We start from the raw sequence: 24842 nt of genomic DNA, 5'->3' as shown, positions 1-24842 counted from the left end.
CATGATACACGTTTGTTTATCATCAGCATCAGTATGCTTTCTGATTACTGCATGGAATTTGCAGGCTTTAAGTTAAATAATTTGCAAGATATTTCTACTAGATGCAGATGTTAAATATGTGTTATTCTGTGCACTTAATACTTTACAGGGCACAAGATTGTTAGCTAAAGACAGTAGGCATAGCCCACAAGATTGTTAACTAAAGTCTTTGAGGATTTACATGGATAGCAGATATTTAGAATGAATGATAAAACATTTTGGACATTGTGTGGCATTTGTAATGTACAGTATTTGATTGCAGTGCTGACATATTGTTAGTCACTTTCCACACTGACTAACCAGCCTTATCCTGCTCTTGTAACTTCAAGTAGGCTTGTAGCTATTGTGCAGATAAAAGTATTGATTTGAATCAAATTTGATAATGCAGACTGTGTGCAAACTCTTAAGAAGCTTTTTGACATGTGCACCTATACCTCAAGAGTTTCACGTGCATCCATAAACCTTACAACCCCATAATGCATTTCTTTAGCATGATGGTAATATGTTCAGGCTTGACCATGGAGCAGACAGCCCCACCCTCACATTGCTTGTTTTTTACACTTCCATTCTTCTTTAATTCAAACATTTGCTTTTTTGTAATACATTTGTAAATGTGTTTTTGTGTTGGTTTGATTGATGTTTATGTTAATCTCCTCTTTTTAATGATTTTCATGCACTTGTAGTGTGTATGTATATTGCTTTTATTATTATTATTATTATATATATTTTTTTTTTGCACTCTGATCATCTCATATGCTTTCTTTGGTTTGTGTAGCTCTTTCATGTTCTTGTTCACCTCCCATGATAATCCCCCATCAGATCCCCTTAGAACGCTGTCTGTCGTCGGAAAGTGGATTCAGTATCCCTGTAAGTACTGTACCTCCTCCTTCCCCTCCGCACCCTGTGATGTCCCTACCTGTCCTGTCATGGCTGTTGTTTATGTTATCACCACAGTTCCCTCATAGTCAGCTTGGAGATTGATTTAGTAGTGCATGTTGTGTAAAGTTAGTCTTCTTTCAAAGTTGTTTCACATAAATATATTTCATTATTAAGCTGATGGTGAATTAATATATTTTTTTTAAGTTACACATATTTCATCCTGTTTTGAATTCAGAATTTGGTGTTTTCATGCTTTAAAGCATCAATCCTGATTCAGAAGCATGCCTCACTTAAAATTTTAAACTTTATGTAGAAGTTTAGTGGGTAATTAGGGTGCTTCATTCAGATTGAGCCAGTGCAGGTTTATGTCCTAGGAGTGGTTGGGGTTTATTGGTGTTGTAATGCCACTCAGGGATGAGTGAGGCTGGTCACTCTCATCATAAATATCAGGACCATCTTGCCTAGCCCCGGACTCCCACACTCCTTCTGGGGCAACATAGGAGTAATGATGGATGGATGGATGGATGTAGAATTTTGCCTGCATACAACCTAATTATTGAATGAAGACTAAATTTATTATGAAAATACATTGTAAAAATTTATAGCGGGTACAATGAAAAATCTGACCAGTTTGTGGGGGTGCAGTGTAAAATCAAAACAAGTAGCGAATTTTTCACTTTGATATCTAGCAACATATTTTTATATAATGAATTTTTGTATTTTGATATTGAAGTTACTAATGTGTAGCAGATGTAAGTCCTGTGTGGCTGGATAGTATTTTGATGAACATACATCAAGATGATTATTTTCATTTCCTATATACCTGTGTTGCGGGAAACAGAAGTTTGTAACTAATTAGCTATCTGACTTGACACTCAGTGACTGAAATCTAGTTTATCCACCCAGATGCTGTGGTAGGCTAAACAAAATGGTGCTTTTCTAGAAAATATCCATAATTTGTCCCAGTTATCTTGTGCACCCCTGTTATTAACCCCTTCACTTTCATGACATAATTTGTAGTTATTTGTGCTACTTTCAGATGATTTAAATTCAGCTTTGGAGAGATATTTTGTAGTGAAGAGAAAAGTGATGGTAGTATCAACACAGGCATCAAGATGATTATTTTCATTTCTTTTATACCTGTATTGCATGAAACAGAAATTTGTAACTATTTAGCTATCTGACCTGACAATGACTGAAATCTAGTTTATCCACTCAGATGCTGTGGTAGGTTAAACAATATGGTGCTTGTCTAGAAAATACCCATAATTTGTCCCAATTATCTTATGCACCCCTATTTGTAACCCCTTCACTTTGATGACATAATTTGTAGTTATTTGTGCTACTTTCAGATGATTTTCATTCAACTTTGGAGAGATATTTTGTAGTGAAGAGAAATGATGGTGGTATTTAACTCCACCAGTTCAGAAGATCTCTCAGTCTGAATAAATCATGAGGAGATAGCAACAAGAAACTGCAAATTATATGATCTGACTGAATGGGATATATTGTATCACAACATCTGTAGCAGACTAGAGGGAACTGTAAGAATTAGTGTTTGTGTATGTTTCTTATGTGTTACCTGTTAAATAGCACTTATCTTCTCAGTATCTGTCTCATTCTTAGCACAGTACTGTCCTCTTTCAATAGTTGCTTTGTCTGCTGGATTTATCAATTTCCTGGTTACAGCATTAGTCATAGTTGTGGTAAAAGGTGGATGTATGGGGCACTATAGTAATAAAAATTTAATGCTGAAATACAGTACTGTACGGTCTCTATAAGTTTCTTTGTCATCATGTAGTCTGTTTCTAGTAGATAATATCAGTACAGTATGCATCTTCCATTGCCAAAGTGCTGTTAGAATTGTGTTATAAATTTTTTGTAAGTTACTGTATTTTATCACAGGGGACAAGGGAAAAGGGTACAACCTACATAATCACTGTGTGTTGTAAATGCAACTAAGAGGGGAGGAATTGGAGACTGGAATGCTAATTCCCCTTGATACTGTACGGTACTGTATTGGTATAGGGATGTGGTGACCCCACCACCAAGGGTACTTGTTTTGCAGACAGCCTTGTGTCTCCTATAACTCATGAAAGGATAGATCACATCTAAAGCTTCCTTTTTGCACTGACTGTGTCCCCAGAGAGATCAGTTAGCCTTGCTGTGCATCTCTTCTCACATGAAAAAAAAACTAGATTGTGATTGAAATGGGGTTATAATGTAAGAGTTATTAGGGATTAGAGTTACTGAAACTGAGTTACAAGTTTGTGCCAAATATTTCTTTTTTTCTTTTTTTTCTTTTGTTCCTTCATTGCTTTGTACACTGTTTTTTTCTGTGTATAGTACTGTATGTTTCTTTCAAGCCTGTTGCGTTTTAAGCATCTTTTCTTCAAAGAAATAACCAAAAATATGATATATGTTACATATGTAAATTATATGCTGTAAATTTTGTTGCTTGATGATTTGTGCTTATCCATAGCAGCACTGCCTAATGCAGGAACTTGTTTATTGAACAGAAATAAACATTACACCTGTGCTTCATACAGATCCCAGCCAATCGCCGAATGTCTTCTGAAAGTGGACTGAGTGCATCGCAGAACCTGAGACGCAACAACAGTAAGACCAGTCGCAGAACACTCAAGCCATCAGACTCCATAGCCTCTAGTATTGGATCTAACCTCAATAGAGTTGGTGGTGCTCAAGATCTCACAAAGGTAGCTATATACCGAATGTATATTACTGGGATAGTTGTAGTATACACAACTGAATCCAGATTACTGGGATATTTGTAGTATACACAACTGAATACAGATTACTGTGATGTATGTATTGAATCTAGATTACTGTAGAGATTAGTATACCGTGTTGCAAAATACCTGTACATCTGAGCTTGGAAAATATACTGGTTATTTTTTATTAGTTTTTAAAGTACAAACTCTCTGAATTTGTATGATAATTTAGCTATACTGTAATTTTTTTTTTTTTTTTTTTTTTTTTTGCGTGTTTTAGGTCTTGCTGACAGATGATTACTTCAGTGACATCAACCCTCGTTCAATGAGAAGATTGATGAATGTTGTATATATTACTGGAAGGTAAGGTTGATTTACATGATGCTACAAATCATAGAAAGTTTGTGCAGCTACATTACTGATCACATATAATTTTTATATAAAGTATTCTACTTTTTTTTTTTTACATATTCTTTCACCCTTCTCACATGTCCCATAATTGTTGTACTGTATATAGCTTCCTGTCATAAAACAGGGAATTATGTAGCTTAATATTGCTTGCTGTTTTCCACAGGTTACTAAAAGCATTCCACATAGACTTCAACTGGTACCACCTTGCATCATGGATCAATATAACAGAACAGTGGCCATACCGTGCATCCTGGTTAATTCTTTACTATGAGGCACATGAGGAGACATTGGAGGAGAAGACTTCGCTCAAGGATCTCTATGAAAAGTGAGCAGTCACCTCGAGCAGTAGTGTTATTGTCATTGAATTATCCATATTTCAGCACTAAGTTGTAAAGTTAAAGTAAAAATAAAGTACATTACCAGTAGTTATAGTGCACTACAATAGTATTTTTGAGGTAATCAGGATTAAAGAAGGTATGTACCTGTGATGATTTTAGTGTATTATGAATTGAACTATAAATATTCAGTAACTGAACTTAATGAATAGTGTGCTACATCTGAACTTGAGACAATTCTCTGTGAAGCAGTGGTCAAGCTTGTCTTCCTGACATCTGTGCATCACAGTTACTTAGCCATTTCAGCTAGTAATAGGCAGTTCTTTTCATTCATATTACTGCCACCAACAAACATATAGATACATTAGGGTTGTAAAGTATGTCAACTGCTAACCCCCAGCTACACAGTGATGCTGTTGTCTGTTCAAAGGTGGCATACTGTAGCACTCAAAGTGCACAGTAAATATTACCCAGTCTATAACTCCACAGTAGTAAAAGTATATTTTTTTGATAAGAAAAATTAATGTATTTTTCTACCTTTTATAATTTCTATCTTTATATTTTGTTTCTTCTGTTCCTCAGGATAAAAAATCAAGTGCCAATATCTAAAGACATGGAGCCCTTGTTGGAGATGGACAAAGAAGAAAAGAAGTTTGAAATCTTTCTCTCCATGCACAAGAATTCATTACACATTGCTGATCTCAAAGTGTTTCTACCCTTCACCATAAATCTTGACCCATTCATCAGAAAAGTAAGTGAGATAATTAGTTAGACATAGTAAGCCATTTCTCATACAGCACTGTAACTAGTTAAGCTAAGGTACATACGGTACTGGTATCACTGAACTCTGTAATACTGTATAGAGAGGCTGTCTCCGCAGCGAGCTTGTAACTTTGACCACCACATTGAAACACCTCCACTCGTCGCCTCCACCTTGGTAATGCGATTGGATTGCTGTTCTTAGCTTGCTGTTTCTGTTTGGCTGTTGCTTACTTGAGCTAAGCAATGGGCCGTGACACAATATTTTCCGAATTCATTGGCTGATTTCAAAAGGCGTGGGTGTCTGGTGTAGTGCATAAAAAAACAGCGCCGCTTTGGACCCCTGGTGGCAATTACACAAACTACGTGGTGCTACCCATGAGAAAACTTCTCCACACTATAGACCTTAGTGACCTGTATATATTATTTGAGCTCCCATTTGTTAACCTTTTCCAACCAACTTTTTAAAAATTATTATTTGTGCTGCCATACAATTTTATTCAGTTTTAGATTTTATTTTTTTTCCAACCAAATGAGATGGAGGTAGCCATCACTAGACCCTTGACTTAGAGGTTGCTTTACTAAACAAAATACAGTATATTAGTTATGATAGCAGTACTGTGATAGAATAAACCCTGTTTTATAATGTGCCTTAATTTACCAGATTTTGTCTTTAACATACTAATTGAGGCAGTCATACAAAAACTAAAAATGTGTAAATATGTACTGTTTGGCATATGCAGTTCTACTGTCATGTAATTTATTATTTATTTAAAAATTTTTGTAATTACCAACAGTATACAGTATGAACGGTTTGGTTACATTACCATATTACAGTATAAGTAACAAAATGGGATGAGTATGTTAAGTACTGTACTGTATTGAACTTTGAAGGTTCACTAAATAATATGAAATACATCATTGGATTGAAAGTCCTAATTTCCATACTCCCCCCCCCTCCACTCTCCCTTTTTTTTTAGGTGATCAAAGAGGACCAGCCTCAGTTTGAAGAAGATGATAACCCTTGGAGCTTCCAGCAGTATGATAGCCAGTCCAAAATGTCATCCAAAGCCAGGCGACCGGTAAGATTTACTTTCGTACTACCAAGTAGTCACATGTTTACCTTTTGAGAGAGAGAGAGAGAGAGAGAGTGGATATTGCTGTCAGAGCAATGTATTTTAGTCATTGCTATTACCATATTGAATTTGACAGTATTCTTGCACTTGAGTCTTGGATAATATTTCTCATTAATCTCCTGTGACAAGTGTGAGTGTGAGAGAATGAGAGTATGGGTGGGGTATATGCATGGGAGTGGGTGAGAATGAGAGGGCAAAAGGAGTGTGTATTATTGTGTGCAAGAGATGGAAGGAGAATATAAGAGAGTATGGATCAGTTGGCTCAGTGTTTGTGTGGGTAAGATTGGAAGTTAGACTACAAATGTGGGTGATTGTGTGTGTGTATGCACCAATGCAAGATCATGCAAGCAGAGTGCAAGAAGAGTTCTGGATGAATGTGGAAGAGTGCATGGAGAAGTTTGAAAGGAATGAGAATGTTTTTGATCGGAGATATGAATGGAAAACTAGGGAATGTGAAGGTGGATGGAGTAGCTGGTGAGTGAGGTATGCCTGCAGAAGTGAATGAGAACAGCATTGCTCTCATGGACATTTATGCAGGGAGGGGGTTGGTGATAGCCAGTACCATCTTTAAGCACATAATGATCCACACGTATACGTGGCGAGTGATGAGAAGGGTGGGTGGTGAACTGAATGAATGGAAGGCAATGATTGACTATGTGTGTGTGGATGATAGGATGAGAAAGTGTGTAATGGATGCAAGTGCATGTAGAGGTTGGGGGAGTGGACTTTCAGACCACCACATGGTGGTGGTGTGAAAGTTCAAATGAAATGGAGGAATAGAAGAAGAGAAGGGCAGGAGGAAATAGTTCATACAAGGAGGGTGGAAAGGTTACAAGAGGATGAAATAAAAAGGTAAAATTAAAGAGAGAAATGGAGGAGCGATTGGGTAAATATGAGTTGGAGCAGATGGGGGAAGTGGAAGGTGTGTGCAAGATATTCACAGAAGAAATCTGTGCAGCATGTGAGGTGGTGTGTGGGGTGAAGAGAAGATGAAAGGGGATGCAAGGAAAAGCATGGTGGAAAGGAGAGGTGAGACAGGCTGTGGCACAAAAGAAGAAAGCACGTAGTGAATGGATGAGAAACGGGTGTGGAAGATGCTGAGAGGCGGAAGAGAGAGTTATATGTAGAGAGGAAGAGAGAGGTGAAAAGATTAGTAAGAGAAAGAGTAAGAAGAGAGTGGATGAGGAATTTGGAAGGAATTTGAGTGTAAAGTGGTGGGAATGTAAGAAAATGTTCTGGAAAGAGGTAAAGAGAGTTAGACGGTGTCAAAGAAGTTAGTCAGGGAGGGAAAGATAAAAATTGTACGTTATTAGTGGAGAAGGGAGAAAAGATGAGCAGATGGAGAGAACACTTTAAGGAACTGTTGAACATAGAAAGTGAAGTAATGCGAGTATAAGTGGCTGGGGAATGGCTGGGAGATGGAGGGAGGTGAGAATAGAGGAACAAATCAGTAGGATGGAAGTTGTGGAAGCAGTGAAGAAAGTCAAAATGGGGAAAGCCCCAGCAATTGATGGACCGTATGGTGAAATACTGAAGCTTGGGGGAGAGATAGTAGTAGAATGGATGTGGAAGATGTTCATATCGGCCTGGGAGGAAAGTAGAGTCCCGGAGCATTGGAAGTTAGGTATAATTATTCCCCTGTATAAAGGAAAAGGGGAAAAAGAAGTGTATGGTATTCGTAGGGGCATTTGTCTTCTTAGTGTAGTAGGAGAAGTGTATGATAGGATAGTTTTTATCTGAGTTAGGGAAACAACAGAGGAATTAGTTGGAGCAGAACTGGGAGGTTTTAGGAAAGGAAGAGATTATATGGATCAGATATTCATTCTTAGGTCTTTAGTGGAAACGTTTCTAGAGAAGGGAAAGAAGTTGTATGCAGCCTTCATGGATTTGGAGAAAGCATGTGACAGGGTGGATAGACAAGGATTGTGCAAAGTATTAAAAATATATGGAGTAAATGGGAAGTTGTTGAGTGCTGTGAAGAGTATGTATGATGGTGCTAAGGCTGCAGTGTGTGTGGATAGTGAACTGAGTGAATTTTTCTATTTGAAGGTTGGATTGAAACAGAGATGCATCATGTCACCATTGTTGTTCAATCTGTATATGGATGGGGTTGTAAAAGAGATACAAGGTAGGGCATTAGATGTTGGAGTGGCCCTAATATGAGAGCATAGTGTTTGGAAACACCCTGTACTGTTGTTTGCAGATGATACTGTGTTGTTAAATGAAGATGAATGGGAGCTGTAAAACTTGGTGGATGACTTTGGGGGAGTGTATAAGAAATGGAATTTAAAGGTGATTGTTGGGAAGAGTAAAGTTATGGTCTTCAAGAGAAATGAAGTCAGTGAATGTACAGTGAGGTTGGTCGAGGAGGAAATGAAAAATGTGAGTGTATTTAAGTACGTGGGTAGTGTGATGAGTAAGGATGGAAGTTTAGAGGGTGAAGTGCTTGAAAGGGTACAGCAAAGAAGAAAGGCTGCTGGTTCCTTGAAAGCAGTGATAAGGAACAGGGAAGTGAGCATGGAAGTGAAAAAGTTGCTGTATGACAGTATTGTGATACCAACTCTAGCATGTGGAAATGAAGCTTCAACCTTGTTGGAAGGACACAAGTCAAGAGTGAGAGAAATGTAAATGAGGGTGAAGACTAACTGGAAGCATTTGCTCATTACTTCAGCTTGCATAACTGCATCTTTATAGACATTTCCTCCTACTTTCAGCTTATTGATTCCTTCCTTTTGTTTCAATTTGCCATTAACAAACCTGTAAAACAAATTTGGTTCTTCCTTACATTGTCAACAGTACCTTTTTCAAACTTTCTTTCCTCCTCTCTATGTATTCTTGTATATTCATTTCTAGTTCTTTTATATTTTTCCTTTGTTATATCATTGCTTCTCTTTCTCCATTTGTTCCCTGCCTTATCCCTTTCCCTTTTTGCTGTCATACAACTTTTGTTGAACCAGTCATTTGTCCAGTTCTGTTTCTCACTAACTTTTGCCACATACTTTTCCACACCTATATTATGGAAGTCTAGAAAGAAATCACACTTCTTCTGTATCTCTCTTGTTTCCCAGAATTCTCCCCAGTCTGCATCTTCTAAAAATTTTCTGTCCTGTAAAGTTTGCTTTCCCAAAGTTGTATCTTCCATGCCTGTCTAGTTCATTTTGTGCCTCCCCAGTTCCTTCTATCGTTTGGAACTCTATCACTACATGATCTCTTTTTCCTCTTGGACACAGATATTTCAGAGATTCAGTTGCATCAGGTTCTTTGGTTGGAATTAAATCTAGTCTTGCTGGTTTGTCATCACCTCTAAATCTTGTCTCTTCTTTGACTGACTGGGTCATTACATTATCCATTGCTACATTTAATAGTATACTGTAACATGAATCTTCCCTACTCCCTGAGTCACACTCTCCCCAGTGTACTTCTTTATAATTGAAGTCCCCCATCAGAATTATGTTGTTGCTTTTCTCATTCACTTTCTGTTGGTATCTAACCATGTCCGACAACATCCGATATTCCTCCTCATTCCATGCCCATGTCTTAGGGGGGGACATATGCTACTGCGATGTCTTTCTTGCCTTTCCCTCTGGTTTCTATTACCATGTTTATCACTTGAGCCATACCTTCTCCCAGTTCCTCATTATCCATATTTAGGCTGTTTTTCACTGCTATCATCACTCCTCCTGCCATTTTTTCTTTTCTATATCTTCTCCATAGTTTGTATTTCCCATCTCCCATTTAGATTTCAGTATTCTCTCTTAGCTTGATCTCATAATTACTGGCTCAGTTACCCTCAAGAATCATCTATTTCTAGCCTTGCTGAGATTAAACCTTCTACATTTGCATATGCCACTTTCAAACTTTTTGCATTGTATTTTATTGCGTCTCTCTCTCTCTCTCTCTCTCTCTCTCTCTCTGTCTCGCGCCTTTGGTACCACTTCCTCAATTTCTGATCCATAACTCTCCAGTAGAATTCTGTCTTCTCTTCTTCTGTTCTCAGGTCTTTTTTTTTTTCCCGTCGCTTCCTTTACAAGTTCCTTTGTTTTAGCTCTCTCTTCCTCATTTGCATCTCCCCATATCCAGATATTTTTTAATCCCTCCTTATCTGCTAATTTCCAAGTTTTGTTGTTTATTTAATTTACTGTGTGTGTGTGTGTGTGTGTGTGTGTGTGTGTGTGTAGAGATGCCACACTAGTTGATGTTTCCTGTGCATCCATTCTTTTATCGAACAAAGTTGGTTAAATGAACATAACGCTCGGCCAGCTCGAGGTGGTCGTTAAAACTGAAATTCGTTAAAAGAGGGTTCGATATATCAAGGGTTTACTGTATTGTGAATGTACATTCTATTACTGTATATGATAGGTGTTTACTAGCTTGTTTTGCATGAAAAAAAACAAGCTAGCTTTTTCTTACCATAGTTTTGTATGTTTGTGTTTAGGATTTTGTTGGTCAGGATATGTCTTGGTGCTGTGTCAAAAGGTTTGTATATGTCTGTTGCAGTTATTGTGGTTTTAATGGGGGCTGGTGCATGTTGAAGCCATCCAAGAAACTCAAGTGAAAAAAAAAGTCAGGATGATGATTATGGTGATGAGTAGTGGTGGTTGAGTGCTTAGGTTGAAGTTCATGCCAGGAATTGGACAGAGGACTGTAGGAAGTGATAGTCTTAAGTATTTGCCTTTCCATGATTTAGGATGGTTTGTTAAGCAGAAAGATACTGACATGCATTGTGAATTATTAGGTGGCTTAGGGAGATTATTGCATTTTTCCAGTATCAGGGATTTGGATGTGTCTGATGTGTCAAAAAAAAAAAGAAAAAAAGTAGATTTCAGTAATGGTGTGATGGCTACAAAACCAAGCTATTTTAGGTGAATGTTTGTTATTTGACTTGATCCAAATTCTTATTTATTTATTTATTTTTTTAATAATTTAATGGACTGGTGAGTTAGCTACTGTAAATGTGGTAGGTGTCTACATCCTTGTTTATTTATTTATGTTTTATTTTTTTTTAGTTTTGTTGAGAGGTATATAAATAGCATATTATCAGATTGTCTGCTTTTTCCTTTTTGCTGGGGAAAGTTCCATCATTATTTATATGGATTGTTAGTTAATGAGAGTGAGTTTTATTTGTCATATTTGTTATTGTCGTGGCCAAGTGAGGTTTGTCACCTATGTGTTAAATGTTGGTAATGAGTAGCCTGGCCCAGGCCCCTAAGCTTCTGTTTATATGAGGCAAAATGGGATTGGATGATGAAATGATATCAAGTTATTCTTCCAAGATTTACTAGTGTTTGTTCTGTGATTTAGGTTGTCAACAGTATTTTACCAGTCATGTGTTGTGAGCTTGAATAAATTTGTTAGTTGCGTAGTTTCTGGTGTTTAATGGTTCTGTATATGTTGAGGTTTACTGTGTTTTTCTCTCGAATCCATTTTGTGCTGGGATTTCTCCACTGAACAGTAGAATTTGGTTTCAGACTAAGTAAAATTCATAGGTATGGGTTTGAAATAAACGAAATTGCTTGGTGCACCAGTAACAGAAAAGAGGTTAGAGTACTTGAGGTAGTTCTTGAAACTTAAGATTCCCTCAGTTGAACAAACTCTATGCTAGTATGGATAAATTCTTTGGCTCTCTTATTTTGAATACTGGTATTAAATAATTGATGAAGGTGACAACCTGTACTGTATAATACTTTCCAGGCAGCTGTTCAGCACAAGATAAATAGCTTCAGTATAGTTTAGGCCCCCTCTTTAGAATATCCTGCCTACACCCTTTGTAAGGTACTTTAGGTAGGTATTGTGCTGTACATAGGAGAGAGAAAGGTAGAAACAGTTGGAAATCAAGGTACACCGCTGTCATTCGATGAGTGGTCTTATGTTGGGTATCTTTTTAAAGTGTACAGTACAGTGATTTTAGTTGCATATAATATGGGTTGATGGTAAGTTGCAATGGACTAAACAGCAACAAAAAATTTAAAGAACGCAACATACAGTAAAATGAGGACTCAATGTATTTAGTGATATTCCTTCTTCAGCCTATCCAGCCAATGCGAGGGAACCACAAGACCTCGACAGCCAGCTTGCCCCCAATAAACCAGCTACTGTGGAACTACGGACATCCATTCCTCCCCTCAATGCAGTCAGCCCCTTCAGTCGACTTCAATACGATGCCAGTTCCAGTCACACACAACCCAGCGCACAGCATAGGTCATGCCAGTTTACCGGTTAGTCAGAAGGTTCACTTGTTTGTAGCAGTTGTGAATGCCATTGAGCTCAGTGGCACTAACCTATCGCCAACCCACTTGACACGTGGGGAACGCATATGGGTTGGTTATACGGTTACCACCCAGTGTTGTAAATGGTTTCCTGATGCACAGGAAATCATTAGGCTTGTCAGTGTAAAGCGACCTGAAGAGGAAAGAAGAGTAACATAAAGTGACAGGAGAGATGGGAGAAATAGGAAGAGAGGAGGGCAGACTTCAGACACTATATATATACAGTAATACCTCAATATACGATACCCCTAGATGCGATACCCCAGCTTAATGATGGGGATAGAAATTGCACTGTACCCCTCCTAACGATGGCCAAACCCCAGTTTAACAATGGATTTTGATTTTCTTACCGATTTTGATGATATTTTAGACTAAAATTGTTTTTTTAGGTTGATTTATAAACTGCTTTTAGACTTCAATTAATATGTGTTAGCCACAGATGGGGTGAACATTGTTATTTTGGGGTACAGTTTACTAAGCTTGATTTTTTCCAGACTTATATTTGACGATATTCAGATTATATTTTTGGTTTAGGTGAGATATTTACGGGTGTTAGGCTTATGTTAGCTTCCTTGACAGCTGTTAGGCCATTTTGATTGCCTTTAAACCTGTTTTAGGGCTCATCTGGGTGGGTTTTGGACATGGTTTGGGGAGGAAACCCAAGGCTAGTAAACGGTCCACATTGAAATAGAAGACATGTTTATCAGTGTACAGTACACTATTATTATATATATTATACCATTTGAGCAATGTAGTGAAGTTATAACACGGTGCAGTACCACAGTGGTAGTCATAACAGTTTAAAAACTGTTCATGCTATCTGGACTAATGTCTTATATATCGGAAAAAGTCTGGGTTAGCAGGGGGAAGTCCAGATGTCGCTTTGATCGGAATTTCATGTTTTTCGGACTGGCTTGTGCCCCAATTAGTCCGTTATAGTGAGATCTTACTGTGTATATATATATACACACACACACACACACACACACACACACACACACATCACATATATTCTGGTTCTAACTGGAGTTCTCTTCATTCTTACTGTTACTTGAATCAGTGAAGGCCATTCATACATTCAGGTTCTTTATCATATCATTTATAAAGGCTCCAACATGCTTGCATGCATTGGCCATGGTCACCTAATGGCAGCCTCCATGCAGGTTGATCTCAGGCATCCTCCTTATGCAATCCCTTTTCCCCAAGGTCACACTTTATGACCTCATCCTAGGTCTTTTTTGGTCTGTGTCTTGCAGCCCTACTCTTGACGTTCATATGTAACATTTTTTGTCATTGTTAGCGATTCATCACAGACTGGTTCATTGTATAGTGAGGGTCTGCTTTATCACTTATACACATTTTTGTATTTAGACTACAGTATTTAAATGTGCATTTGATAAGCTTTATTGGTCAGCTTTGCACTTTATTGCACATTCAGTATTATCATGTTTGTACTTATTAACAAAACTGTATTAATTGTGCCTTGCAGCCAGAAGCAGCAGACAAGAAGCTGTCAACATTAACTATAGATGGCCTATATGAAATATTGAGTCGACTGGATGGTGTGTCTGAGTCAATGTTGCCTACCTACCGAGAGAAGCTACAGGAGCACAATATTAATGGGAAGGTCCTTGTCCACTGTGATCTAGATGATTTGAAAAAGGTTTGTATAGCATGTTTGTTACTTTATTAGTTTTACTATTCTAATTATTTTTTCCTACTTCACCCCACTGAAGGGTGGGAAGAGAGATTTGGATTATGATGTTATCATGATAATTCTCATTTTTATTGATCAGTCTTGGTACAGTACTTCATTTCTCTCTAAGTCACATTTGAAATCTGCCATACTGATGAGTGATGGCTTGTTGCATATTGGATGTTTTTATTTAATAATACTCACATTTGTGAATTGAAAATGGGCATTATATTTTACTCAACAGTGTGTGCTTGTGTTTTCTTCCAATGAACTTTGCAGTTGAGGGAAACACCTGCAATCAAAGGACAGATATTTGATTTTCATTGCTTAACCCACCACGTCCCAGCAGATTTTTCACCAGTGACCTCCCCCAATCCTGGCAGATTTTCTTCTTTTTTTTTTTTTCTAAAACCTCCACTTTTTATGAGGAACATCGAAAATTCAGAGAGAAATTTCTCACTTGAGCTTAGAAATGCCGGTACAGGTGACCCTACCTTTACCTGGTACCATGTTCTATCGAGCCTGCCTCCAGAGAAGACGTTTTGTATGGGAGGGGTAACTATTCCAAACCACTCAGAATAGGTAGATATTTATTTATTTGGTATGAATTTATATGTACCACAAGAGTATATTGGTTTTCACACTGTAATATAGGAGATATAAGTGTTGTTTCACTCACCAAACACATAAACGTACCGCACCTTTTTTGGCAACATTACCTGGTCATCACTTCTGATTGTTTCTTCCTCTAACACTACGTAAACTTTGTCCTCCACATTGTCATCAATTGGGGAATCACTCTTGCCTTGAATTTTGTACCGTGGCGCGACATGTCTTTACTGGCCAGGTCACTGGTATTAGGTGAGTTGCCAAGACAGTGGCATTGGGTGTGAGGGGGTGGGAGGTCAAGCGGGGTAAGGCATTGTACTTGCCTGGTCTCGGGTAAAGGAAGGTGTCCCGCATATACGTACCAAAAATTATGCACGAAATTTGAAAAATGTGCAAATGACGGGCCTTGCAATTGCGGCACGTTTATGAATTATAACGGGAGTCATAGTGACAAAATGTTCGGGCGCCTATGTATGTCAACAGGATGCGGCGGGTTAAAAGGCGATCTTCAAAATGTAGCACAGTGCTGCAGGTATATGTGTGAGGCCATTAAAAGCTGTAGCCTAACAGTGGAGTCTAATGATCCTTGTGTACTGTATACTCCGTGAACAACATTTGTGTAGATTTTCCTTTATTTTCACAATGGGCAATATAAATACAACTGCTTGGATATTATACTGTACTAACACCCATTGACTTGCAGGTTCTCAGTATGAACTTTGGTGACTGGGAACTGTTCCGGATGCTAGTACTTGGGCTGCGTGAACGTGAGGTAGATGATGATTTCCTTGGCAAAAATGTCCGCTTTGCTGAACCACAGCCAAGTGTCGGTGGAGGGAGCCACATAGATGACGTTCCAGAGGATCCTTCGGCGCCCCCCAGTAGTCTTGGTAGCAGTGTGGACAGCTCACTGCTGCGGCGGGGTAATGTCACCAAGATCAATCTTGGATAGTGTGTGTGTGTGTTTGTGTGTTTGTGAGCACACTGTGCACTGCCTCCATCCCAGCTCTACCCCCACCTTCTCATATATGTGTTGACTGATGTTGGTTGTTCTGTTTGTGTTCCCCATGGCATTCCTTTAGTGTTTGTTTTGTGTATTGTAAATAAGATAAAGCTGTTTAAAGTTTTGTGCACTTAAAGTATTCATACACATTGTCAAATAACATTCCAGACTTCACTGCAGCATTGCGTATTTTACTTTTTTTTTTTTTTTTTTTTTTTTCCCCCCAGAATTGAATTGTGGATCTCTGTATAGATTCTTGAAATATATTTCTTCCTCACTATTGCAATTTTCACTCAGCTTTCTCTTTGCACTCTTTTCAAAGCACATTGTTGCAGTCAAGTCTTCCGTATATCTTCATTGTCATTCCTCCATACCTAACACCCATGTATTTCACTTCAGGATGTAGCAAAATGATTCTACTCTCATTCCTCCATACCTTGACCTCATACGGTATCTTTATAGCTACATTATACAGTACCAGTAAATTCTTCACTGTCATTCCTCCATTCCTCAGGCTCATGTATCTCTCTGTACATAATTCTTCATTGTCATTCCTCCCTATCTCAGATCCATGTATTGTATCTCATTCCTTGATACCTCAGACCCCTGTATCTGTATAGTATATACAGTAATTCTTCAGTCATTCCTTCATATCTCAAAGCCATGTATTTCTCTATAAATCATAAAGGTATTCCTTAATATAAGTAGCCTTTTCTTTATTTTCATTTGTATTTAAGGTACTTATTTATTTTGTCACACAAAAAAAAAAAAAAAAAAAATGCTTATTCAAGTTCCATTATTATCTGCAAAGTTGATCTGCCAGTTTTTCCCAATTTACAATACCAGTTGTATGTTTAAAGTTGTAATATTTCACATCTCATCTCTTAGGCTACTTATAACAGGAAATGCTGAAATATAAATCTTCACTGTCATTTTCTCTATACCTCAGACCCATGTGTCTGGTCAAATGATTATCCCCTTCAGTATGTGGTGGTCTTTTTAATTGCTGCTGCCTCATACTTTTCTTCTAGTTGAGAGAGCACTCTAGTAATGAAGGGCTTAATATTGGCTGTATTTACTCCTTCTGGTTCTTAAAGTCTTTCATAGGTAAATAACATGACATGGAAATACAGTAGCAGGAATGAAATATAAAGGATGTCACCAGGACTGAAGGAGATAAGGGTATTTGATGTGTGGTGCTGTGGCCTCCAACTCTGGCTGTGTGGGTCGCTGGTAGATTGGCTGGTCAAGCACTGAGGGCTGTATTCTAGGTGGCATTGGAGGTTTTGCAGCACCTTTTTCTTAGTGATTTATTGTGCCTGTTACAGTGCACATAGATATTTTATGTTATTTATATGCTTTATTACCAACCTAGTTTACGTCATAATATGCAAGAGAATAAAAAGGTGGAATATGCAAAATAAGTTGCTGAAAAGAGGTACAATGAAAGTCTGTGCCACCTGGAATCAGTCCTATGTCAACAACTGCTTTGATTGAAGATCTTGTTGAAGAACAGCGTTATTTCTAATTTTCAAGATTTCTAGTGCAGTCTGTAGCATTTTGTTTTCAGTACTTCTGTATTGTGTTAAATATGCATGTGTAACAGTAAAAGCCTTTAAAAAGTAGTAGCTGTTATGAAGTAGCCTATGGTAGAATTTCAGCATGCTGTTCTTCAGCATTAAAAAGATGATGTTTATAAAGCACAAGTTCAGCTGCAATTTATTCCAGTGCATCTGTAAATGTTTGGCATCGACTGTGGTATTTCGTGTTACTTGTACTTGTCTTTGACATTACATATTTTCATTGGTATTTACTCTGTAAAGAGTGGTAGCTTAGATGAGTACTTTTCGGTAACTCAGGATGCCAAATGTTGAGCATGATTGTATGGGAATATTGAATGCAGTTGTATGCATTAAAGTTTGTTTTTTTTTAGCTTGAACACTTCCCATCTTTCATAGTTTCAAACCTTCTTGTACAGGAAGCTCTTCTGAACTTTTTTCCTGGGTACTCTTTGAACTGCTTCTCTCTAGCTTAATAAAGTTGGCTTTAATACATATGGGTATGATGCTCAGTATGTATTCCTTTATCATAATTTAAACAAAGGTGCAATATTCATTTTTAAATCCTTTTAATAGGGGCCAGGCCTTAGCCCCTCCAAGAGGGGAGTGCATGGCATAAAACTGCATCATCATTAATTTTTATTTTATTTTTTGCCTCATGAAATCTGTATGAGGACTAGAAGCATCATAAACTCATTATATCAAAATTGCATCATGTGTATGATGTTGACATTTTTCCCAGGAATCAGGTGTTAATGCTATAGTTAAATACCTGTAGTTGATTCATATTGAAGCAGAAGTATTATATGTACATTATCATCCACTGATCCACAAGCACCGCTCTGGATCCCTTTCATGATACTGGCCTAGTACAGTAGGGGTGGTCATACCTCCTGGATTTATCTAGTCTGGAACTAAAGTAGGTCATCCATGTAGATAGGACATTGGCTCTGTGTATATAGGTCTACTTGTATTTTCATATTTTATAGGATTTCCTATTACTCTTCTGTAGTAGATAACTATTTCTAAATGCTGTGTAAGTGTAAAATAAAGGGACCTCCATGCTTGTTCATCTTTCCCTCCCCTGCACCCTTCTGTGTGGTTGCTCTGGTCCCTCTCTGACTCTGGCTTGTCTCTCTAACCAGCCATGGTAGTTCACCATAGTAATTAACTGGGTAAATAAACTCTCTATTTCCTTACCTTCTTATTTTAAATGCTTAAGCTGTTCACTTTCTTATATCATTGTGAATACTGGTATAGTAGTGGGAAAAGATTCACTGACTTCTCCATTTGTGTTCTGGTCATTAGTGTATTTGATTATTGGGAATGGTGTGTATATATATTTGTTTTAACAGTATTGGTGTACGTGCATATATATATATATATATATATATATATATATTGAAATAAAAAGAATGACAGACTTTGACCTAGACTAATATTTGAATCAGTTTCCATGTACAGTATAGTTAATTCTATAATCTACCAGTTAGTTGATTTATCTACATAAAATGTTCCAACTTCATGACGAGCCAAGTAGAGGTGCTGTACTATTTAAGTGTCACTTCTGGAGTGGCAAGGTAATCCAGTACTAACCTTGTACAGTTATCCACCTTTACTTAGACCTTCCTGTAGGGAGTGACATAACCTGACCCCAACACGACCTGCTTCCCTGTAGGATCAAGCCGAGGGTCATCCACTCACAGCAGCAGTGGTAGTGGCATCAAGGATCGAGAGGACTCCATTCGCAAGTCCACGAAACAGAACCTACTGGCCAAGCAGGTAGGTACACCGAGGCTAGTTGCTGCACCCCTGGACTGCATCTGCTCTGCCCCAGGGTCAAAGCGCTGTCTCACTTGCCTCTTCCACCCCGCTGCAACAAAGGGCAGGATTACAGAACCAGGCAAGAGGACACTGGGGGCTGCTCCAGGAGGATTCTTACCTGAGAACTTTAGTTTCATGAAAACCCTGGCTCTGACAGCTGAGATGGATAAGCCAGATGAGCTGGGTGAGTTGAGTGAGTTGGCTGAGCTGGCAGAACTGACTGAGCTGGCAGAGCCGACTGAACTGGCAGAGCCAACCGAACTGGCAGAGCCGTCTGAATTGACAAAGCCAGCTGAGCTGGCAGAGCCAAATGAGCTGGCAGAACCAACTGAGTTCGCAAAGCCAACTGAGCTGATAGAACCAGCTGAGCTAGCAGAACTGACTAAGCATACCAAGCAAACTAAGCTGACAGAACTAGCTGAGCCAGGCGAACCAGGCAAGTCAGCTAAGCTGTTTGAGCTGGCTGGACTGGCAAAGTCATTTATGCTGTCTGATCTGGCTGGACTGGCTAAGTCAGCTAAGCTGGACAAGCCAGTTGAGCTGGCCAAGCTGGATGAGCCAGGTGATGATATTAACTAATGGAGCTGAGAAAGATTAATAAGTAGCGGGACTTAAGACAGTACATTGGCTGGTGTTTTGTCCAGTGCTGTACTGTAGTTAACTCTAGTCATTTGTTTTACAGTGTAATGTATTAGCTTTGCTATATTCATTCTTTTAATTGTCTGTTACAATTTCAGCTCTTTTGTATCAAACTGATTCATTTCATGGAAACATTTCAATGCAGTACAATTTGTACATAAAAAATTTTACTGAATGCCACTTATTACTCTTGGAGTAACCCCTAGTCTGCTGCTGCCCTTGATATGGAGGAGGTTGTGCTGACCCAAGCCTCCCTGCCTTGTGTGTATAGTAAAGATAAGATTGATGTTAATTTTTTTTTTTTTTTTTTTTTTTTTTTTTTTTTTTTTTTATGTATATACAGTACAGTAGTTAGATTATGTTTGTGTTGAAATATTTTCTTGATAATTTTGAAGTTTTCTAATTATTTTTTTTCTTTTGTTTTCAGTTACTATTATTGATATTATTAGCTGTTAATTGTTCTTCCTTCATTCCCCTTTATTGTGTTACATTCTTTGTTGTTGACATATTGTTTGTTTCCTTTCAAATATATATTGGCATTGCAGTTTGTAAGTTGTGATGAGTGTGTTTTCCCAGTCTTGTATTCATCTATCCACCTTGCTAGTTCTGTCTTTCTTCACTCTGCCCTCTCTGTTAGCCTGTGTTTAGTACAAAATAAAATGTAGTCCTTGTGTATTTATCTTTCAGTGGTACGTGTGACATCCTTATTCTTAACTAGCCTCTGCTTTCCTCCCAATTAACTTCATTTTTCCACTCCCTTTTGTTTTTATAGTTTGGATTTTTTTCTTAACCCAGTGAGTCAGGGGACATATTTTTTCAATATATCCTTGCTGCAACCAGACAAATTCATTCAGTTTTAGGGGAGAGTTCTTGCAGTGAAGTACTCAGTAATGGGTATTTCTAACCCTCCAGTTTGAAGAATCCCTCATAAGCTGATTATATTTGTCTGGTGCTAGCAAGAATAAACTACTAAATATGTCCACAGCTGAAGGGGTTAAACCTGTATGCTCAGTTGCTTATTTCTGCTGCCTCAGTGCCCCCCTGTAGTACATCAAGATTTGTTTTATCGTGTACATAGTTGACCAGTTGACCCAGGGATGTTTTTCAATTTGTTCTTGCCATCTCCTTGCACATTTAATGAGCTTAGGACAGACTTTTCAGAGTGAAGGGGTTAGATCTAGCATTAATTATCACCTTCAGTATGAAAGGCCTCTCGTAAGTTAAATAAAATCATTGGCAAGGATGAGAATAAATTTTGAAAGTTTTCACCTGGCTTCAGTTAGTTAATAAGGAAGCCTGCTCATGCTGCAATGGCTTGAATTAATATTCTTTGTCAGTTGCATTCAAATGTAAATTTAATAATCCATAATAGTACCTTTCTGTTGTTTTTGCTTTTCGGAGACCATTTTGTTTGGCGATGAAGCGTACCCGTACTGGTGCGATAAGGAACACTCTACATTAACCTCATCAGTATGGCTAGGTCTTGATTTTATTCTTGCCACTGTCAGATGATTATATTTATTAAACTTATGGGAGACCCTCCAATACAGATGAGGTAATGCAGCTAAGGAATCTTGTGGAACTTGTGCATATTTGGGGTTGTGTTAGTACTGTAAGATAATACTGAATCACCCTGAGAGGGTCTCCATTAAATTGATTAAACTCTTTGTGCAGTAGCAAGACTAAGATAAACTACATGAAGATAAGGAGTTAATGAAGTCTTATATTTATCTGCTCATTACTAGAGGTCTCCTATAAATTGAATGAAATCATCTAACGTTGACAGTAATGAAATAAATAAAAACAAAAAGATACCATTGTAGTGGAGGGGTAAATTTATAATATTCCGTGTGTTTAAGTTATGACTCTTTTAAGAAGTCTTTTCAGACCCAATGAATCTGGAAATATAATTTTTCATTTTGTTCTTGCTGTCTCTTGATGATTTTAAGTGAGCATAGGATAGAGTCTTCAAACTGGAGGGTTTATATACATAGCATAAATGAACCCCTTCAGTATTTCTTTCTTTCTTAAGCTGAACCCCCTTGGGGAGGGGGGGAAAGAATACTTCCCCAGTATCCCTGCTTGTCGTAAGAGGCAACTAAAAGGGGCCTTTTTGTCTCCAGTCTTTCTCTCATTACTGTCCTCTTCTGCTTTTCAGTCCTGCCTCTCTTCATATTTCCGTGTTTCTTCTGGCCTTTATTTTCCGTCTACTCCTACAAAGCCATGTAATCATATTATGGTTTGGTGCTAATTCTTCATTACTCCTTCCTTCCTTTGTACACTGAATAAAATAGTCTGGTTACAGCAAGAATAATCCAGAATGAATGTCACCTAGATTCAGGGGGCTAAAATGCATAATTACAACACTGTATAGATTAAAACAACTCTTAACATTAAATTATCAATAAGAGCACAGAGTTATTACAGGAGCCCATTACAGTATCATGCTTTACTCTTTCCTACACTCTTCATTACAGCATGGTAGTGAATTTTGTTGTGCATGTTGACTTTGCATTTACTGTAGTGCTGTACAGTAAGTCCTTTGTATGTATTAGTAATGTGCTGTAAAATATCAGCCATTTTATATATATATACCTGTATATACTGTATATATATATATATATATACACTGTATATACACAGTAATACCTCGATATACGATACCCCTAGATGCGATACCCCGGCTTAACAATGATGGTAGAAATACCACCATACCCCACCTAAAGATGGCCAAACCCCAGTTTAACAATGGGTTTTGATTTTTTTTTTTTTTTTGACAGATTTTGATGATATTTTAGACAAAAATTGTGTGTTTAGGTTGATTTATAAACTGATTTTATATTTAGATTAATGTGTTTTAGCCATAGGTGGGGTTAACATTGTCATTTTGGGGTACAGTTTACTAAGCTTGATTGTTTCCAGGCTTATATTTGATGATTTACAGATTTTATTTGTTGATTCTAGTGAGGTATATACAGGTGTTAGGCTTAGGTTAGCTTCATTGACAGCTGTTAGGCCATTTAAATTAACTTTAAACTTGTTTTTGGGCTCATTTGGGTGGGTTTTGGGCTTGGTTGGGTGGGGGGGGAACTGAAGGCTGATAATGCTCCACATTACTTTACATGTTAAAAGTACCCCGATATACGATACCCCGCCTAACAAAGGAGTTTTACGTAACGAATTATATAATTAAACCAGGGTATGCATATATACCTGTATATATATATATATATATATATATATATATATATATATATATATATTGTAAGTCATTTGTATGTTAGTAATGAGTCATAAAAGATCAGATATTTTATATATATATATATATATATACTGTATATAAATTGGGATAACTGGCATTTAGCATTATGGAAGTTTAACAGGAGTTTTACTGTACAGTAGCTTAATATACTGTGGACTTCATAGGAAAAAAAAAAAAATCAAGAAAGACAATTGACCATGAGGACTTACTGTACTCTTTTAGTGCTTTCCTTAGTATTTCTTGCTTTGATTGGTGCAGCTTGGACCTTAATCTTGATAATTGTGTTTGAGGTAAGTTTTTATTGCATGCCAATGCATTTAAACCAAAGGTATCTATGCAGGTTTAGAAAACTATTCATGAAAATATATACAGTGCATTTTTTTTCCATAGCAAAATGGCTTATGCTATTGTATGAGGAACACTGCATATCTCTGTTGATAATCTGGTGGTGGGTGTAGTTGGTATTTTTTCCAATAACATGTACAGTACAGTAGTGTCTTGCAGACAGTTAAAGCTTCATCTATGCGGTTATTGTACTAATGCTGTTTAAACTGCATTGACTCCGGCACGACTATACTTTGCGGATTTTTCGCACTAACGACTTTTAATCGTGCAGCGCGTTATCGCATGCAACATTATCAAGCATCATTTGGTGATGGAATTACAGTGTAGACGGTCTTACCTGCTCAGAACCTAAGAAGGGTGTTTAAACTGACTTCATAGGCATCGATAAATGAGGGGTACCAGAAGTGGGATACTGATGAAGAGCAGGAGCAGCACCCCCACACTCCGCCCGTGGTCCCAGGGTCTCAGGAGTGGGTCTAGCCCCACCACAACACCACCACCACTGCCACTAACACCGCAACACTAACAAGCAGATGTTTTATTGGCTCCTGTGGAATCCAGTAGTTGCTCAATAAGTTCATAACTAGTATCAGTCAGTGGTAGAGAAGGCTTGATGAATAATGAGCATTTCATAATGGTCACATGTGAGTTACACAAATCTAAGCCATATGCTACTTTACAAAATCGTATGCTCTGTCTCCTCATTGTGGTTGGACGAGTATGAAAGTATTGAAGTAACTGGTACAATTATCATCAGTTTTCTCTACAAGGTTGCCATTACTCAGTTACTATGAAGATAGAGCAACTGCACAGGCCTGTTAACTTGCATAAAAACTAGTTACAGAAGCCTGCCAGAAGTCTGCCAGAGCCACTGGAAACACAAAATGCCGAGTCTGCAATGTTGTGCACAAGAAAAGTTCATTATCATTGTTGGTTGAACCAGCTTAAAGGTCTGGGTTGCAGACTTAAGTGAAGAGACACTGTTCTCATATGAATATATGGTGGACTTCATCATATTCAGATCTTCATAATAAACATATGATGATTTCTGTATACAATTTTATTTGTATGCAGAGCAATATTGGACTTCTGAGAAGCAAACTAATGTATGAGTTTCACCCAAACCCTTTTATGTGTACATTTGTCACTGTAACCCTGTTACCAACAACTTCCTATTTTGTATTTCCACAGAGACTGTGATAATTGTGCAATGTGACATTCCTTGTAATGTGTAGTATTTCATTGTTTGTGATGGCTTAATATGTCAAGTTTTGTATCTTTAGTATGTTTGTATGTTTGTGAAAGTTTTTAATTTCATACCATCATGTACAGTCAGAACATTTTTCAT

At 37.7% G+C, this 24842-nt stretch overlaps 1 protein-coding gene across 1 annotated transcript in view; it reads left to right on the top strand.

The window, feature by feature from the left end:
- The window catches only part of LOC145404595 (kinase D-interacting substrate of 220 kDa B-like), a 623448-nt gene extending 598606 nt beyond the window's left edge, over positions 1-24842 (top strand). The window contains exons 20-29 of the mRNA XM_080276114.1: positions 3468-3635; positions 3931-4013; positions 4225-4386; positions 4979-5147; positions 6136-6237; positions 12318-12506; positions 14047-14220; positions 15566-15785; positions 19103-19206; positions 23873-24842. Of these exons, the coding sequence (XP_080132240.1) occupies positions 3468-3635; positions 3931-4013; positions 4225-4386; positions 4979-5147; positions 6136-6237; positions 12318-12506; positions 14047-14220; positions 15566-15785; positions 19103-19206; positions 23873-23974 (1473 nt within the window). The 3' untranslated portion in view covers positions 23975-24842. The remainder of the gene's footprint in view (positions 1-3467; positions 3636-3930; positions 4014-4224; positions 4387-4978; positions 5148-6135; positions 6238-12317; positions 12507-14046; positions 14221-15565; positions 15786-19102; positions 19207-23872) is intronic.

The sequence above is a fragment of the Coenobita brevimanus genome, chromosome 64 (genome assembly GCF_032717465.1).
Source record: "Coenobita brevimanus isolate Jiangsu-jjx chromosome 64, ASM3271746v2, whole genome shotgun sequence".
Lineage (NCBI taxonomy): Eukaryota > Metazoa > Arthropoda > Malacostraca > Decapoda > Coenobitidae > Coenobita > Coenobita brevimanus.
The sequence above is the reverse complement of the archived record's forward strand: the minus strand, read 5'-3'. Positions and strand labels throughout refer to the sequence as shown.